Source organism: Aedes aegypti, chromosome 3 (genome assembly GCF_002204515.2).
Source record: "Aedes aegypti strain LVP_AGWG chromosome 3, AaegL5.0 Primary Assembly, whole genome shotgun sequence".
Classification (NCBI taxonomy): domain Eukaryota; kingdom Metazoa; phylum Arthropoda; class Insecta; order Diptera; family Culicidae; genus Aedes; species Aedes aegypti.
This window is the reverse complement of record NC_035109.1, coordinates 248,308,581-248,328,542: the sequence shown is the minus strand read 5'-3', so window position 1 is coordinate 248,328,542 and position 19,962 is coordinate 248,308,581. Positions and strand designations below refer to the sequence as shown.

The following is a 19,962-nucleotide window of genomic DNA, read 5'->3' as shown; positions in this document are numbered from 1 at the left end:
TTTTGAAATTTGTTTCATGTAAAAAAACAATTTTTGTGAAATTTTATATTTTTCTTGAGAAGTCAAAATCTTTAGCTTTCATTCCGTCCAAGAAAATTGAAAATCGGTCAAGCGGTTCAGAAGTTGAAAATAAAAAAAAAAAAAAAACAAATAAAAATTTTGCAATATCGCGATTTTTTGGTCATCCTATTTCGGAAATGATCACCCTAATCAAAAAATCCAAAAACACGTATATCCTTATTTAGGAAAAGTAAAAAAAATAGCAAATTTTCACGGAATTCAGTGACCCACTGGATCGGGTTTTCATTGAATGGCTGTATTATTATTGAAATTGTGTAACTTTGTAGTTTCAACGGTTATGGGAAGAAAAAGACATTAGTCTTAAGTCATGTGTGAAATATACGTGCGGTCAACAGCCTGGGAATCCCCTCTATAATATGAATCATATGCTTAGGGGGAGATCTCCCAGTATTGGAAAACTAAGCCGATAAATTAAAAATTCCAAAATTATTGGTTATATATATATTGGCGATATTATTATCCATAAACGATAAAAATTACAAATATGTAATAAAATACAGAGGGGATTTGTTCGTTGCGGGTCCGCTACATGGAATGACTAGATGGTTGGATGTCCGCTGGTTGGAAAAACAATCCTACCATAAAGTACTCGAATGTCAAGAGAAGATGTCAAAATGACTTTGACGTCTGAGTACCGTCACTTTGAAGTCTCCATGTATAGAACTAATGTGTATGCATAAGTGCGTTTCGTGACGATTTACGCTCCAGATGCGTTCCAACTAAAGGGTCGAATTCGCTAAATGAAAGGCAGTCGTGTTCCAACCAGCGAATCTTCGCTGTAGTAAAAAAAGAAACAGAATACGGTGAAACGAATAATGTTGATAATGATATTGCAATGAGCATACACAACGGAGCAGTCCACTATGGGCCGATTAGGTAGCCAATAATCGAAAAAATGGCTTGTTCTGATAAATTCTTTATGCACATCATTCCATAGTAAACACTTAAATTATGATTTTCATGGAATACTAGAGCAACATTTTTTTTATAATTTCATTGATACAGTATACCAAAGTTAGAGTTTTAAGAAAAATAAAGCATTGAGTCCTTACACGAGGTATATGTTGCTTGGAAAAATGCATACTTATTATATTTTATACATATTTTATACTCTGATATAAAGCTTACTTTAACAGTCATCTTGAAGAAATAAAATAAATTAAAAAAAACTTTAGTTCCCGTAGATGTAGGAACTACACTGCAGAGAATAATTCGATTTTTTATCGGAACTTTTCACATCCCATATTTCATTGTTCCAAGTTGTCCCAGGCCAAAACCTATTCTTAAAAGTATTTTAAGATGTTATCTAAGAAATCGTGAAGAAAGTGACTGCATATTTGCATTTTTTTATTTAGTGCTTATTGACTTTTTTCAATTTTTTCGACAATTTTTCTTTAATAACAGCTAAAGCTTAGTTAGAAATATCACAGAATTATTCATATCATCATTAATTTGTAAGTTCTAATATTTATAATAGGTGAACTTACGTATTATCGGCAGTCCAAGCCGATGCCACGCTTCTTTTGTAATTTTCTCGGGCATCAGCATACAAATTCCATGTTTGTATGTTTATATTTATGCGCTGCTCAATCCTTTATCGATTCACACCGACAGACATGTCAAAATGCTTTTGGAAACGTTTTTACAACGCTGTGAACATCTCGTGTTAGTGTGGCTATTGTCGGCTGCCTCATTCTATTCGGCAACTTTTCCATAAGAACTGCTGGTACATTTCTTCGGCAGCTCCAAATCAGTCGCATTTTGAGGCGTGTTCATTTGAATTGATGACATCTCTAAAATCTCGTCAGCGAGAAGCGGGTAGAACAAAAAATCATCTAGATGTTTTCATTAATGTGTTTTGATTAAAAAATACTGTGTATTTTACGTTTGAAATTTAGTTGCCGATAATAGTCGAATGGTGCCGAAGCCGTAAGTCTCCCTATTTGTCGAAACGTAAATCACATAAGTGGCCTATATGCAATTTTAATCTTATCTAATCTAATCTAAGCGCTTGCACAGCCAATATTGAAAAGCATCCTGGAAATACCTAAATTTATTCAGGTATTTTCTTGTCAGCATTAATATTTGCAGAATATCAACGATATGATACAAATATTAAAATGGCCAGGCCCACTGTGCAGACTTTGGGTTTGAAGATAATTGATAAAAATCATGACGATCAGGTTATTCACGCATGAATAAACTGATAGCCAAAACATTTTCAATTCAGAAAGGAAGAAACAGGGACAACCGTACCAACCGTTTCGATTCAGGGTTATAGGTGAAATCGTTGGGAGTGGCGTTGCTAAGAAAGTTAATGCACACTCCATTGTTGTTCTCCTGGGCTGGGACATAGGCATTTCTTCCTCATGTCTTGGCCTTACAGCCTTGGTTTAAGTGCCTTTGCTCGCTCTCTGAAATGACATGAAAATTTATTTTGCCCCTTTCCCGTTATACATAAATTGAAACTTTAAATTAAAATAAATGTGCAAAAATGCAAAACAATTATTAATTTAAGAAATAAAGTTTTAATTGGAAATCTCTCACCAAGTTCCTTAAGTAGCTTCCACAATCTGAAGGCATTGGTGCAGCTTCAGAAGCCTTCTGATGAAGTTTAAACTGCAGCACCAGAAGCTGAACCTTTCTTGATTATTTCAGTCTCTTCTGTCGTTCGCTTCAATACTAAATTCAAACTCTCCAAGGAACTGCAAACGCGAGCCTTCGTAATCTTCAGGGAAGTCAGCACCAAACTTCAGTCCATCCGCTCATCCGCGATAAACACTTCCGAACAAAGAAAATTTTTCGTCCACTACAGGTATGTTCCGTTTTTATCAACACGATGAGCAATTTTCAGTTGACAAAAACGGAATAATTTTCTTAGACAAAATATTTTACGAATTTAAAAAGAAAATCGCAGTTTTGTCAGGATAAGAAACATTTTCATCATATATGCACAGTATTGATGTTTAGGAGGTGTGAAGAGCATTTGAATTTTTCACTAGGGTGCGGCTTAGTTTTGGAAAGTTCTCAAAATCCAAAGTTGGTCATGTGCTCATCTGAATTCAATTCACATAAACATACAAACCTCAAATTTTGAGCCAGAAATATTGAGATTTAGAGGTGGCACATGCGGCTTGAAGGTGAATTTTCAAGTTACTGCCCATAACTGCATATTTGTAACATTCGACAAAAGTAGGCATTGAGTAAATGGGATACCAAGTTTGCATTTCCTTGCAGTATGGGAGGAAACTAAAATTTCAAAAAATCACTGAGAATTCAACAGTGCTTATGTGAGGCTAAAAGTTTGTACATCTCATTTCGCATATAGGGTAAGTAGTCAGAAAATAATTCTTTTAGAAATTTCCTTGCTATTGCATTATGAGGCTCATGTATAATCTCAATGTGACTGTTATGCGGTTACAATTGCCAATGTGACAAAACAACTTGGTATTTTTTTTTCGAATTTTCTAGAACAATCTCACAGATTTTAGTAAGTTGATCGAAAGTATTTGTCATTTGATGACTCTCCCCGGTATTAACTCGAAATTGTCAATAATGTCGAATGTGACAAATATGCAGTTATGGACAGTTTAGTGAAGTCTTCATAACTTTGTTGTTTGTTAACCAATGTTGAAGCTCTTAGCATCATTCTCTTCCAAATTAAATTTGTTGAAAGTTTGTAGCATACCATATTTGTCTAAAATCAAAACTAGGCTTAGTTAAAAGCAGTTTTCTCCAAATTTTTCCTCTTTTTACTTTAACAATAATTTTTGTTTGATCATAACTTCATGAAAACTTGACCGATTCTAAATCTTTTTGCAGCAAATTTTGTAGTTTTTCAACTGTGAGTACAACAAGTTGATTTAAAAATAGTTTTGACTTAGTTGTTTAATAAAAACTACCCAAAACATGAATTTTCAACAAAAAATATTATTCTTCTTCTTGGCATTAACGTCCTCACTGGGACAGAGCCTGCTCCTCAGCTTAGCTTCTTATAAGCACTTATCTTCTTCTGTCGGGTGTGGGATCACTGCGTCCATTTTTTAGGACTATTGTGATATACCCTATTACTCTATGTACACAATGTTTTCCAGTAGCAAATGTGCCTCCGGAATACTTTGCGCATTTGACTGAACTTTGAACCATCTGCCATTGATGGGCAGAAGTCCTAGGTTGCAGTGTTGTAGTTCCCCCAATCTGGCGTGATCAGCCTAATAAAGCTAACCACCTCCCTGGGGGATGCGTTCCAAATATCAGCTGGCTGTAAGTAGTGCTTGCCAAATATTTTGAACCTACGATGGATGTGTGCACTGCAAGAGCAGAGAAGGTGTTGTGAGGTTTCGTCCGTCTCGTCACAGAAACGGCAATTTGTGTTTTGGACGACACCGATCTTGTATAAGTGGTATCTGCTTGGGCAGTGACCAGTTATTAGACCGATGTATGTTCTGAGATCCCTTTTGTTGAGACCTATAAGTTTTTGTGTTTGTGTCGTGTTTATTGTTACGAACCTTTTGGACTGATTCGCATTGGAAACTGTATTCCAATTTGATTGAATTTGACCGAACAACCAGTTGTTCAATTCCGTGTTTAGTGCAGAGTTTGAAATGCCAAGGAATGGCTCTGGACCAATGAACATATTGGTTGATCCATTCCTTGCTAGCTGATCGGCAATTTCGTTACCCTCTAGACCCGTATGTCCTGGGATCCAATATAGTTTAACTCGATTGCGTTCAGCTAGGGATTTCAGTGCAAGAATGCATTCCCACACAAGTTTTGAGTTACAAGTGAAAGCCTTCAAAGATTGAAGCGCTGCTTGACTATCAGAGAAAATACAGATGGTGGCATGTCTGTAATTTCTTTTCAGACACAGCTGCGCACATTCCTTGATTGCATAGACTTCTGCTTGAAATACTGTAGGCCACTGTCCAAGAGAGACAGAGATTTTGGTTTTCGGTCCGTATACTCCAGACCCTGTCAAATTATTCATTTTTGAACCATCTGTGTAGAATTTAATAGATCCCGGTGAAATGGTGGGTCCACCTCCTTCCCATTCCTCACGAGAAGGAAAGACCACCGTGAATGGCGAGTCATAGTTTACCACTTTTTCCATCCAGTCACTACATTTTTCAACAATAGGATTTATCGAAAATTCGTTTAATATACTGAGGTGACCTGTTAAGTCCCCTGACAGTAAGACTGTTGATCGTTTTAGCCGAAGAGCACTTTTCTCAGCATCCAGCTTTATGAATTGATCCAGCCGGGGCAGATTGAGTATAGCATCTAGGGCAAACGAGGGGGTACTACGAACTGCACCGGTTATGGCAATACAGGCAGTACGTTGAATTTTGTTCAGCTTAGCTCTAGCCGTAGCTTCCTTTGTCTTAGGCCACCAAACAAGGGACGCATAGGATATTCTAGGCCGAACGATTGTTTTATAGATCCACATGATCATACTGGGTTTTAGACCCCATGTTTTACCACAGGTCTTTGAGCAAACCCAGAGTGAATTGAGACCTTTATTTGTGATTGTTTGAAGATGGGTGTTCCAATTTAGTTTTGCGTCAAGTGTGATGCCAAGATACTTGACCTCATTTGAGTAAACTAATTGTATTTGGTTCAAGAAAAGAGGGTGGAGTTGTACCTTTCGTCTTTTTGTGAACGGTACAATTGTTGTTTTTGAAGGGTTTATTCCTAGTTTCTCTTTTTGACACCAGGAGAGTGTGTGATTGAGAGCAATTTGCATCCTTGATGAAATAACGCTGTCAAATTTGCCTCGTACAATAATGACTACGTCATCTGCGTATCCAACAACTTCAAAACCCCTTCTTTCTAAGCTATCTAGCAGTTCGTCCACTACTAATGACCACAATAAGGGAGAGAGTACTCCCCCTTGAGGGCATCCCCTTGTAGCCATTACAGTAATGCGCGAATCACTCAGCTCAGATGAGATCTGTCGATTTGCTAGCATAGCATGTACCCAGGTTGCAATGCATGGGTCGAAGTTTCTCCTCAACATTGCCGAACCTATAGACGAATAAGAAGCGTTATCGAACGCGCCCTCAATATCAAGAAATGCTATAAGAGCGATTTCTTTTGCATTAAAGGTTTTCTCGATCTTGTTCACTAGCGTGTGCAGTGCTGAGACCGTTGATTTTCCGCTTTGATAAGCAAATTGGGATTTAGAAAGAGGCATAGTTTTCATAAATTTAGAATCTATATACTCGCATAATACCTTCTCCATGATTTTAAGCATTACCGAGGATAGGCTTATCGGTCGGAATGCTTTAGGGTTGGTTTTGTCCTTTTTTCCTGATTTTGGAATAAAGACAACTCGAGCTTGACGCCAATCATTTGGAATGTGTCCCAGAACTAAACTTGCCTTAAAAATCTCTACCATGTGTGGAATCAGTGTCTCTTCCTCTTTTTGGATAAGCGCTGGGAAGATTCCATCCATGCCAGCAGATTTGAATGGCTCGAAAGATCTCACTGCCCTAACAACCCTATCGCGAGTAAAAGCTTCTTTGGCAACCTTTATTGCGTCCCTTTTTGCTCCTGAGTCCCCTGATAGGAACCCGTGTGGAACTGAGACGTCAAGTCTGGCACCTTCAGCATTTAGACTCGTTTGTGGGATTGAATCAGGAAAGTGAACTCTTAGCATTTCACTCAGTGTTTCACGAGGTTCCACAGTGAGTGAACCGTCAGTCCTTTGAAGACTTCCCAAACCATTGGAGTGATCCTTCGAAAGAGTTTTATGAAGTCGAGCAGCTACGGGAGTTTTCTCAATGCTTTCACACATGAGAACCCATGATTTCCGTTTTGCTCGTCTCATTTCTTTGTTATACTCTGTCAGAGCCTTTCGGTATAGACTCCAATCAGAAGTGCGTTTGGCTCGGTTGAATTCCTTCCGAGCAGTTTTTCTGAGTTTATCAAGGTTAAAATTCCACCATGGAACATCTCTGTTCGAACTTACTGTTTTGATCGGACAGCTCTCTTGATAAGCATTTAGAATTTTGTTTTTAATAGAATCCGAAGCTGCTTCTAACTGTATAATAGTCTGAATATTCGGCTCTATTATATAGTCTTCAGAACGGAGAATAGCTGAGTAGGTTTCCCAATCAGTTTTCTTGGGATCTTTAAACGACTTTTGAATCATTAGACCCCCTTCCCACTCGAAGACTATATGTTTATGGTCTGACATAGATATTTCATTAGAAACATGCCAGTTTTTTATTTTATCCGAGATGGATTGACTGCATAAAGTCAGATCAAGGACTTCTTGTCGTAAAATGTTTTCAAATGTAGGCTTATCACCGACATTGCATATGTCAATATTTTTGGAGGAAAGAAACTGCAAAAGATGCTCACCTCTGATATTTGAGTTTGTACTTCCCCATACAAGGTGATGAGCATTGGCGTCACAACCGATGACGAAGGGGATGTTGTGTTTTTGACTGTAAGAGACAAGAGCAGCCATCTCTGGAGGAGGAATGTCTTCTGCGTCGCCAGGGAAATACGCTGAAACCATAATGATCTCAGTACTGCCCCTAGCAGTAGAAACCTCCATCCTGACCGCCACGATGTCCCTTTTGATGAATTCTGTAATTGGAAAACATTTAGTATCATTGCGTATTAGAATAGCTGCTCTGGGAGAGAGCTGGCTGTCATCATATACCAACCTATACGAGTTTAGTTGAATACCTTGTATTCGAGTTTTGTTGACCCATGGCTCTTGAATCAGTGCCACGGAAAGGTGTTCTTTTGTGAATCTCCTGCAAAGCACATCTGTTGCGCACTGAGCATGATGGAGATTCACTTGGAGGATTTTAATCATTGCTGAGGCATTCCGCATTTTCCGGACGTTTGCCGTCCTTCTTTGGATGTTGCGGATCATCAACTTTTGATTTTGGGGGATGTCTTAGATTTTGGTTTATGTCCTTTCCCTTACCTAGGCCTGCTGGCTTATCCCCTGTGGTCAATTTTACACTTTTGACATTTCCACTGCCCTTATTGGGAGCCATTGATGTGACACCGCTTGGGCCAGGAAGTGAGATCAAACATGCATCTTTTCCATCAGAGGAAGACAAGCTAGCCTGTATGGTGGGAGTTGGTTGTGGGATGCTACTAGAGGCCTCCTCAGATTTCTCTTGGGTCGGCTGTCCAGTTGGATTGTCATTGGAGTTTGGGGTTGTGCTCTTTACTTTCCTCAACTGTATTTCTCCAAAGCGGTAGTTGAGGATGAACTTGGATTGAATGAGTTTTTCCATGGACGGTCCATCTACATTAAAGACCCACACCACATGCTTGTTGTTAGGAGTGAGCCGTTGCATGACACGCCAGTTGTTGGTAATCAGATCGTTCTGACTCTCGATGAGAGCTTTGATACGATCATCGGTGTATTGTGCGCTTTGAGGGAAGAAGGCTCGAATCAGTTCTGGACGTTGAATCTTATCCTCATCCATTGCAACCAACTCAACGCCTTCCAGGGGATTTAATGCAGGTGTTATCTCCTTTACCCATTCCGCAGTCTCCTGATCCTTACAAATAAGAACCATATGGCCAGACTTGTAGATAAGGTTAGAGAACTTGGGCTTCATTGTCGCGTTCCGTTGTTGTTCAATCCGAAGCAGCAGTGCCTCCTGGAGAACGTCCAGCTGAGTCGTTGAAAGTTGGGTCGTGGGGAAGTCTTTTGGGATTATTCCGACTCTCCTGCGACTGGTAATTCCACCGTAGCTTAGACTAGTCTGTTTTTTATCTTCTGGTGGGGGTTTGTTGATCGTCGAGGCTGTTGAGCTGTTGGTTTCCTGTTGCCCAACGCGCTTTCTCGGATTCAGGTGTTGTTTCATCCGTTTCTGCTTATGTTCTTCTTCAGCATTTGTAGACTTGTCAAGGTCCTGCCGAGTGCGTTTCGAAGGAGTTGACACCATAGCCTCACCCCCCGTGATTCTGGATAGGGCCTCAGGGCGGCTTAAGCCACTTTGTCGGAGTGCTTTTAGCTGCTTCCTTTGGCTCCGAGTGATCTTTTTGGTGCCAGTAGGTTTTTGTTTGTTCGCGTCATCTGTTGGATGTTGATCGGTCTTCCCATCAATAGGACCCGAGGTGACGTTCGATCCTGTGATTGATGGCTGCGATCCTGTCAAGTTTATTGTGACTGTAATTCCATCCTCTTCGTCGTCCATTGGTTCAACCGAAGGATGGAGTCCTGGGTCGTTCGGGAGTGTCAGAGGGAGGTCGGTTTTCATGTTTTCATGCGAACTACTGAGAAGCTCATCTTCGGTCAGTCCAAGCTTACCAAAAGCATTCTCTGTTTCCGTTTCGTCCGACTGGGAGAGGCCTTTTTCGAACTGAGGGAGGCAGTCGACACCTTTTATTTTGGTTTGCTTATTTGCACTCATTTTTGGTCCCACGAGTCGCTGGGGAAAGACGGTCCGCTGCATCATTGCCCCGCCCTAATGCAGTAAGAGCTACATACTGGAGAGTTCGCCCTGGTGCTCTCCAGGCTCCGTTAGCGATTGAGCATATTTTAAACCCCCTCAACCATTCATCCATCAGCACGGGTCGCATCACACCTTGAGATTGGGGTTACCTGATTAGTAGATTTTTACTACAGGATCAGGCAATCCGTAGTGTTATTCTTAGCCAGTTGAGACAACCACTACCGACACTACACGGCTATCTAGGCTGCTTGGAAAAGAAGATAACATTGAATATTAACTTCTATGAACGACCAAGCAGCCGGTAGTAGCACTTCCACAGTTATTCACTGAGAGCTTTCTTTGCCAAAGTTTGCCATTTTCGCATTCGTATATCGTGTGACAGGTACGATTATACTCTATGCCTAGGGAAGTCAAGGAAATTTCCATTACGAAATAATACTGGACCGACCGGGAATCGAACCAGATACCATCAGCATGGCTTTGCTTTGTAGCCGTGGACTCTTACCACTCGGCTATGGAAGGCCACAACGGAAAATATTATATTCTTCAAATTTTTGTCTGTTAAACGTTAATACTTAAGCTAAAACTGGGTTTTCTCATTTGTTAAACAATATTAAATACTAGTGGTCCCGTCAAACTTCGTTTAGCCATCAAGTAGGCTGCTGAAAAATTGCCTGCAATCCCCCATATAAAACGACAGACATTTCCATTTTTATTTATATAGGAGTTCATCAACACTTAAGTGTACAAACTCTAGATCAAGCATCACCAAATAAGAACTTTTTTTTTGTAAGAAACTCTTTTACAAAATATTACGAATAAGCGTATGGCTGTTGGTATAAAACTCCTAATTAATCTTTTAGTCTCCATGTCAGGAAGGGGTTCATGTCTGCTCAAAGATCAAGAGCCCACCAAGTTTGGGATGACAACGTGCGTGACGTGGAAACGTCAAGTATCTATAGTTTCTCAAATTGTCAGACATTTCAGCACTTTACTATCTTCCTCGATGCAAACTTATTATATGAAGGATCTAAAGATTGTTTTGCTGGACCTCTTCCCCTACCCCTTGAAACAAGATCTTATCAATGACCGAGATATCTGACGTGCCATATGAGTTATTTTTTATTCTCATACAAAAAACATACTATAGGGGGAGGATAGGGGTTGGTCGAAAACTGCCAAAACTGTTTTACGTAATTAATGGACAGCCCCTATGTCTATCAAATTTATATAGGAAATTCTTTGATGCCATGCTATATAACAAAGAGGAGAGTTCTCTGCAATAAGTACGTATTCAACTAATCACAAATTCTAATTGTTGCTAGGACATGGCCAAAGCAACTCTCGATTGTTGACGGATGGATCAATTTTGTCCAACATACCATCCTTAGTTTGAATACTCCAATTGATTAGTGGATAGGAAGGAGTAAAACGTTATTGAATCGTATTTGACTTGACACCTACCATGTATCGCAGGTGCTCAACATTAACATATTGTTGAAAATTCAGCTCTAAAGCTATTGAAAAGCATTTAAATTGCTTCAAAATAAATATTTAGTTTATATTCTAAACATTTTGAAAATAAAAAATATCAATTTTTGTGTGTTGATAAAAACGGAATAATTTGTTGACGAAATCGGAACGTGACAAAATCGGAGCATGACAAAATCGGAACGTGATAAAAACGGAACATACCTGTATTTACTTTCCGAATCACAATCGGCCTAAATTCACTAAATTATCAAAATCAGCAGAAAAAAATAAAGCGAGCGAAAATTTTTGACATCCGTACCTACGCGCGGGTTACTACGATAAGTGGCCTTTATGCAATTTTAGTAACAAAACTCATTTTTTCGCTATAAGTCCTGCTCAGAAGTTGGTGTCCAAAACACGCCCTTTTTAAAACAAGACAACATATTTGTATCACAAAACTCATAAATATGATATGGCAAAACATTTTTAGCCGCCAGTCTATATCGAAACCGCCCAAAGTGTAGTATTAAGCCCAGTTTCTCTCTCAAGTAAAATAGCAAAGGGTGCCGTTAATCGTGGTCGGAAATCTCGAATTTGATAGATTGAGGTAGGAAGGCTTGAACTCCATTAGGGGAATCAATGTATCTTTTCAAATCGAGCAAGGAAAAGTGAAGGTGAGTGATCTCGAACTACTGCTTAACATCAGGCATACATTTTTTAGTAATGATGACAAAACTGAACGTTCGTACGAAGCCGTCAAGAAAGCTCTACTAAGCACTATACAAACTGAAGAGATCATAGGTGATAATGACTTGCTTGTTTTTTTCATAAGAACAAAGCTTTCAGAGAACTAAAAAAAAGTTCAGTCGGATTCCATTTTTGGCTGATTGCGCTGCATAATCGTTACCCGTTCTGTGGCGTAGTTGTTTAACGCGCCCAGTCTAGCGTATTGGGAGTCGTGGGATCGAAGCCCACCAGAACGATTATTTTTCACAATTTTTCATCTCAATTTGTTCAAATTGACTTTTGTGTCTACGACATTCAGGTTTTTCAAAACACCGGTGGCTGGTTTAATCCGTAATATCATGTCAATGTTTATTTTCAAATCGAGTCAGTAAAAATGAAAGTGAGTGATCTCGAACTAGGTACTTCTTAACATCAGGCATATTTTATCAGTAATGATGACAAAACTGAGCTTTCCCTACAGGACGATAAGTTTGTCTTCAATTCCCGTATCAACATATTTGGAACATTTTCCAAAAATTTTCCATACTAATTTCCATATAAACCTACTTCGTCTTTGGGTCAACTTTTTTTAAATTTGAAACCGTCCTATTCTTACACCTAAGAAGATCACCCGGAGTTGCTACAAAAGCTACTTTAAAATATACCTAATTTAAGAATATATCATGAAGATAACTTCAATAATTTCTAAAAAATGTTTACAGTTTTCTGGAGACATCTGACCAAGAATTCTTGCATGAATTATTTGAAAAGTTTTTGGCAAATTTCTTAAAACATATCTGGAGGAATCTCTGAAAGAATATAAAAAATAATATCTAAAGTAATCTCTTTAGTTATTATTGAGAAATTCCTGGATAATCATAAAGAAAATTTTGTTGGAAGTACATGGTACATCTCGAGAGAAATTATTGGTTGAATTTTTGAAATAACCTTTAATTCTTGGACGAATAGCAAATCTCTGGATGCAATCCTGAAGAACTTTGGAATGTGTCGAAAATTGAATTCAGGACTGTCTTGAAACGGAATTCCTGTATGAATGTCTTAGGAAATCCGCAGAAGAATCACTTAACTAATCCTGAATAAATGTTGGTAGAAACGTATGAATTTATTTTTGATGAAATTTCTTGAGTAGAAAAACAGTTATGAAAGCCCTTATGCTTTTGGTGATGCTAAAACGATTATAATAAAAACAATCTTGAAAATATCCTTAGAGAAATTTCTGGTCTGATTCTCTGATGAATACTTTAAATTTTTTAACTTCGGTGTTGTTCAGTTTATTTTGGATTCCTGTTTGATCTCATTAATTCAGGTCAAAGAATTATAGTTCCTATTTTTTAAGCACTCAGTCACAACCAACACTGCAACAGAAGATACCAAATAGAGTCGTGTGTTCAAGTCCATGGACTCAGAGAAGTTGATTCAGAAATCCGCACAAGTTAGGGCCAGAAGTTCAAAGGGGATTGTAGAAGAAAGGCCGTCGGCGTGACCGACATGGGAACCTAGGTTATCATATTATTGTTCAAATATACGTCGTACAGAAAGTCCTTGTGTTAATGGAAATTTCGTGTTAGTTAGTATGATTAAGAAAGTTCAAAGTCCTTTTCACGTTTCGTTGGTCCTGGTTAATTCCGTTGTCTGTTGAATAATCCGTCTTCTAAAACGGAATGGGCTTGAGTGGGTGCGATATCTCTGCCAGTGATGATACATAGGATTAGGTCGAGTTTTGGGAGTTTGGTTGTTTGGTGGAATCTTTTGGTTATGTTCGTGGGGCTTTAGTTGTCGAAATAGGAGATTCCTTCGAGGCAAATTTGGATAACGAGTCTGCTTACTTGTTCCCGCGTATTGTTGAGCATTTGGGAGCTGACTCTTCGGTCAGTATCTAGCCGGGCAACATAGAACACGACGGGTGGTCCTCCTAGGAGGTGGCGCATAAGTCACTCGTTTAAGAAACCAGTCTGGAATCAGGTAGCAGACTCCTAGCCGCCATATGGCCGCTACACCATTAAGCTGAAAACTTAATCGATTGGTCACCACCAGCTAGTGACCAATCGATTAAGTTTTCAGCTTAAATAAATGTTTGGTTCTCCAAATTTGTGCTCTTGAAAATTTGAGGTTCGGTTTCGATTCATCTTCACCTTAAAGCGTTATATATTTAGGTTAAGTTTGGTTAAGTAAATTAAAAACGTGTTTTTTTTTCTCTTATAAGCAGGTGAAATTAACTCACCAGTAAAAAAAACTGTACTGCTACGGCAAATGAAATGTACACACTCAATCTATTTGGTAAAAATAAGTTTTCATTTTACTGGCTTTTTCGGTAGTTCCAAAACCCAGTAAAATTTTACCGACCCCAGTAATTTAATCTAAGTGTGTAACATGTTGTTAACAAAAGGTTAATGACATCTTAAATTTGTTTTACCAAATAAGTATGATAGTGTTGTCTAATAACACAGAACACCTAGATATTATAAATGAATGTAATGTTTGAAATGATACTACAATCGCCTCTTCACATCTCGATATCGAAGAGACCATCGAGATAGGGAGAGATCGAGGCATAGAACAAATTTTTAATGAAAACTAGATTGAAAATCATTCCGTTACTAGGAAAATTGAAAACAAACAGACGTCATTTCGTCTTTGCCAATTGTTTCGAATGCCTAAAATCTAGTCTAGTAAACTTTGATAATGGCCATATCGACATACGGAGAAAAAATCGGGAATGAAAATCACATCGACATAGGAAGATATCGAGTTAAGGAGGATATCGAGATATGGAGTGTGAAAAAGTATGCAGAATGAAGGGACCGAACAAATCATCGACATAGGGAGAGATATTGAGATGTAGAACATCGAGATGTGGAGACTGCAATGAAGAAATAAAAAAAAATACATTGAGGGTATTTAAGCAATTAATACCAGAAGATCAAATGTGTGTCTGAAGCACAAACTTTTGATTTTCACACAAATTAACAGGTCCGTGATTTTGTTTGCCGTACTGATATAAACTAGTTGTTGCTAAGGCAGGAATAAAATTCCACGGAGGATTCCTAATTTCCAAGAAATTCTGGAATCCTGGTATCCAACTAATCAATTACATAGAATATCCCATGTTGAGACATTGGAGCAAACGTCAAATCAAAAACATGTTTATAATGAAATTTCGATAGTTCATACCTGCAAGCAGTTATAATGTTGTCATGGAGCAGCAGTCAGCAGTTGTCAGCATGGAAGTGAATGCGTTTGAAAAACAAATTTCTTTTGACAGAATTTCTAACCGTAAAGTGTTATACGTTGGTGAAGCTTTACCCACTATATACACTAAAAGTTTTGATCTGTAATAAGTAAACACAGTTATCATACACTGCTAAGAGGAACCTCGATTGATCATGCACGTGCTGGCAAGCATACAATCAAACGTACGCTGCTCGCCATAACTTTTGTGTATAAAATCCGTATAACAGTGACTGATTAAAATAACATCGATATATTTTTTGCTTTGGGTGTGAACTATACTATAATGTATGATATACTTAATATTGTTAATCAATCACACATTTTTCGTGTTTAAATAACATATTCTCATTGTTATTGGTTTTTGAGTTAGTATAGCTCAATCAGAAAAGAAATCAAAACACTATTCGTAAACCTGCTAAAACACATTTTTCTGCTGATCACTGTAAACATACCTACCCCAAAACAGAAAAAAAAAATCACATTTTCTAACCAATAAATCTGTATTCCCATCTTCTCATCTTTTCTTCCGCAATGGCAATCGCTGTACCGAATGCAGATGGCAATTTATAGTGCGCTTATCGAACGGTGGCATTCCGATACAGACCGAGATCTATCTTCGTGATTGGAGCCTGAAGCACGAGCTCCGGAACCGGGCCATGATCTACGATGCCGGAAGCGACGTTGGCGGGAATGGTGCTACCGGAGGCGACGTTGGAAGCAGCACCACCGGGCCAAGCAGCGCAAGCACTCGAAGTATGTCGCAAGGAAGCCGCCAAAGTAGTGGGAGCGGACTGACGTCGTCGGTCGTTGCCGAAGGAAGCAGTGTGGATTGCGTAAGTTTAAATTCGAACGTCGATATTTTTCGGTCTATTGGTTGTGCACAGCAATGCAGATAAGAGCTGTTAACAGAGCTACATTTTCCTTGGATTATTATTCATCGCTTTTTGGCAGACTGGAGAAAATTATCGTCGTCGGGGGGTGAGAATGGGTCAAATCCGAATATATCCAACTTGGTTTTGGATAACTCTCATATTATTACTTGATATATTTTTTCAGTATGGGAAAACGTTCATGCACAGTACAAAACAAATAATATTCCACGTACATATTGCACTTAAAAAAGCATAATTCTCGAAAAATTACTATTTAATTGGATCTGACGGAAAATTACGTCATTTATAACTTAAATTTGGGTCATTAACAATAATTATATTTATTTTTCACCCACAGAGTTCATCGTACGACGGATGTGTCAGTCCTACGGATGCCACACTTCATAGCCACGCCAAACTGTCTACAACTTCGGTGGATTCCGAAATCAGCATACGAATTCTACGGGCACCTCACTGTAACCGGTCCGAACATCTGCCGGGATCGCTTAAAAATTGCAAAGTTCCTTCAAGAACACCACCGTCGTCGCAAAGACCATCCAGTTCATCCCGAGTGAAGTCATCTTCATCCCAAGAAGACGGCAAAACCGCAGGAAAGCATAAAAAGTGGCCTAAATCTCGTCACAAGTCTAAAGGGCACCCACCCACGGCGACAGGTGCCTCATCGGAGTTGGAACCTAATTCGGAAGGCCTGACTCCTCTGTTGGTATCCAATCTACTGGATAAGCTATAACCGGTAGCACAGAGGAGGCGCTCGGATATTCTGCCAAACTGTTGTGAGTAGGTGATTACATATGAAAAGTGCAAGGACAAATTGAATGAATGGTCAGTAAAACAAGCCTAAGCTCTGGATAAGCAGTGCTTGAGGCCAAATATTGCAAGGTAATGTGATTTTCAATCGAAAATAACATGTAAATAGTAAATACATTCTAATACAACTTTTTGGTTACAAAACGGCCAAAAACAAATGTACAGTAACAACGTAAACTCAATCGATTGTAAGTGATATATGTGGATAAGATTAGTTTGTAATTAGTTCTTTTAGTTGATAGTTCTAGGAATACGCGATGCAAACTAAAATAGCTAAAACTGCTACGAAACTACAAAAGAAAAAAAACTGCTTACGAGTGAGACAAGCGACAAACCATGAGCCATGCTAGTCATGGAGGAATACCATAGAATAGTGTTTATTTTTCTAACCCAATCTGTACAGATTTCAATGTATGATATGAAAGCAAAAGCAAGCAAACTAGAAGTAGACTAGCGATCTAAGCTCATGCACTGAATCTCTGGATTCGGTGCAATAATTGCCAAGTGATAAACCATGACAAACCGAATATGGAATAACAGCTCGCGGGAAGGAAACTGGAAGCAGAGCAAAATCTAAGACTGTGAATATACAAACATTTATTTGTAATCGATTGTGCGAAAGGGTGTGCAAAATCAGCTTTTAACCGTGATTCGTTTGATGTTCATGTTGAAATGTTCATCATTTTCTACGGTTCAACAACGAGAGACATCATTTTCGCGCTTACCGTTCGAAACGTCACGAAACGACAAATGTAAGAAAATGTTGGGAATCGTGGGGACGAGCGTTGGAAACGAGGAGGTGTACGATAATAACAGCATAAAACTTTTTTTTTTTTCTAGTGATGTCTTGCTTCAGGGTATGAAAAGACGCTGCTGAATGGTTTATTATGACCGGTCATAAAACCGGAGCAAAATGGCAAACATAAGGCAACGATTTACGATGTAATTAAGTTAATTTAGCCTAAACGCCGGAGATTTTACGTCAGTCAGCGAGTACAGGAATTGCTTAAGTGGATAAGTATTGACCGAGCCCGGATTGAGGCTCTAGCTTTGGTGGTGGGGCAAATGGAGATAATGAGAGCAAACAGCTGACCAGCAAAATGGCTGATAAAAGGTTCCGCATGGATTGAATTTACTGGCTATGGGCTATGGCCACGTCTTCCTCGTCTGCGGGATTGGATCATGATGCCGAAGGGTGAGCTAAATTACCCGTTTCATGTGCTGTGTAATTTACGATCGTGCGTGTTCGATACGACCAATTTTTCGGCCATGAAAGGAAAGTTTGGTTGCCTTTGATAAAGGTTTTCTTGGGGAGGCGTCGAACAGAATTTGGTTCAGAAAGTGCTGTAATTATGGTTTGATGGTGCTTGCTACAAATTTGAAGGTGTACCCCATCGACATTTGAAAATTTGAAACAATTTCTTTGACACTTAGAGTTGTAGGAACGATACTAGATCTAAATGTGCCAACATAGTGACAGGATATTCTTGGATAATGAGTTAGATTTTTCAATTAGTGTTTAAAATCGCAAAATAAATTTACTTTTATTTTCAATTGTTCTACCGTTGAAAAAAAGTATCATAGACTGTCCTTATTCGCACACTCCGAGAAAATCGTGCGATTTTACGTCTTTTGGATGCACATAAAAGAAGCGAGCCAAATGACGTGAATTTGTGTCACATTTTAAATACGATGGTGTCTGATTCGGGAAATGTCAATCATAGCGGCATCGCTTTCATATCCTCCATCAAGTAAAATTACATTTTCCTTTCAATACATCTTTCAGAACCCATTTTTACGTCAAATCATCGCATACATCATGTGTCATTCAGTCATAATGTGAATTACGTCCGGAGTGATTTTCATTATTTTTAAGAGTGTGGTATATTATTATTATAATTACGCATTACCAATAATTTTCAAATCGTTGGTTTTGTTCAATTTACGTAATAAGGATCTTAGCGCACAACTGCGGCATTTTATTGTAAATGAATCAATTCATGTAGGGTGTTGGTTTAGGGTATTCGGGATCTTATGAGCGGCTACACCAGTCACTAAAGTCACTTTTTTCGTAATCTGATTATGAAGCAATGATAAACTTCTAAACCCAAATAATGTTTTACTGATTTTTGTCATTCTGATAAAACAAATTTTGATCTGAACATCAAAGTGCCGAGAAAAAGGCATTCTTTGCTAACTTTATGGGTGGATTCAGGATAAAATTGCTAAGAAATTTTGTACAGAACGTTTGAAATCCATTCGTTGGGTTATGTGTGGAATGTGTTTTAATAGTTTTTTTCAAAACTTCCAAATATTAATGTCGGCTGTAAATTCGAAGGAGTTGGACAGAAAACCTGCATGAATTTCTGACAAAACTGCTAACTGAATTTATGGTTGTATTTCTGAAGTTATCAACGACGAATAGCCAGAAGCTGGCCTAGCTTTTGATGAATTTCAACAACATGCTATCAGGAAAAAAGCCTTAAACTTCTTTCCAACTAAGAAACTTATTCAGGAATTCAACCCACTAATTCAACGGAACTCGTTCCGTGAATTCAAGAGGTTGACAACAAATTTGAACAAAATGAGCAAGTTATTCATTCGCGAATTAAGTATGTTAATCCAAATAGGCGGTTCTCTTAAGGGTGGTTAAACAAGCATTCGGAATCATTTAAAAAGGTGTTAATTTTTAAATTAATTAACTCATTTCGCGTGGTAAAGATGGACAAATTATGGGTGAAATAATGAAAAAAATCCACGTGCTCGGCTGGGATTCCAGCGTATTGAGTTAATTAATTTAATAACCATGCGGATTGGATTAACGAACAGCTCAATATAAGCGTCAATTTAGTTAGTTTTTAGTCTTTTTGTGACCTGATTTTTAAGATGCTTCGAATAATTAACAATAACTAGATTTTTCTGGCATTTTCTAATTACTATGGCATATTATTCACCTGATTCAAATTTTGCCGTGTTTCTAGAAAAAAAACTAAGCTTCGGAGCTACCTAGGAAAAAGAGTGGTAATTTTAACATAAATTGTCACTGACATTGTTCCTTCTGCCACTTTAAATTCTAAATTCAAGGAATTCCACAGAAAACTTCAATGAATTTTGGCGAATAAGCCAATAATGATTAACTATTTTGCCATAAATGCGTTCACGAGTTTCTTTCTTCGGAGTTAATGAATTTGGAACTTCCAAGAGTTCTTTTCTACTGAATGGAATCCGAGATTTGAAGTTTCAGGCTATTGTTCTATTCTGGTTTTATTATACCCTGATCCAAGCACATTTCGCAT

General features: G+C 38.4%; 1 protein-coding gene across 1 annotated transcript in view; it reads left to right on the top strand.

Annotated features, from left to right (window-relative positions):
* The window catches only part of LOC5565213 (transmembrane and TPR repeat-containing protein 1), a 790,448-nt gene extending 771,319 nt beyond the window's left edge, over window positions 1-19,129 (top strand). The window contains exons 14-15 of the mRNA XM_021851740.1: window positions 15,523-15,799; window positions 16,197-19,129. Coding sequence (XP_021707432.1) covers window positions 15,523-15,799; window positions 16,197-16,589 — 670 coding nt within the window. The 3' untranslated portion in view covers window positions 16,590-19,129. The remainder of the gene's footprint in view (window positions 1-15,522; window positions 15,800-16,196) is intronic.
* Window positions 19,130-19,962: the final 833 nt, after the last annotated feature.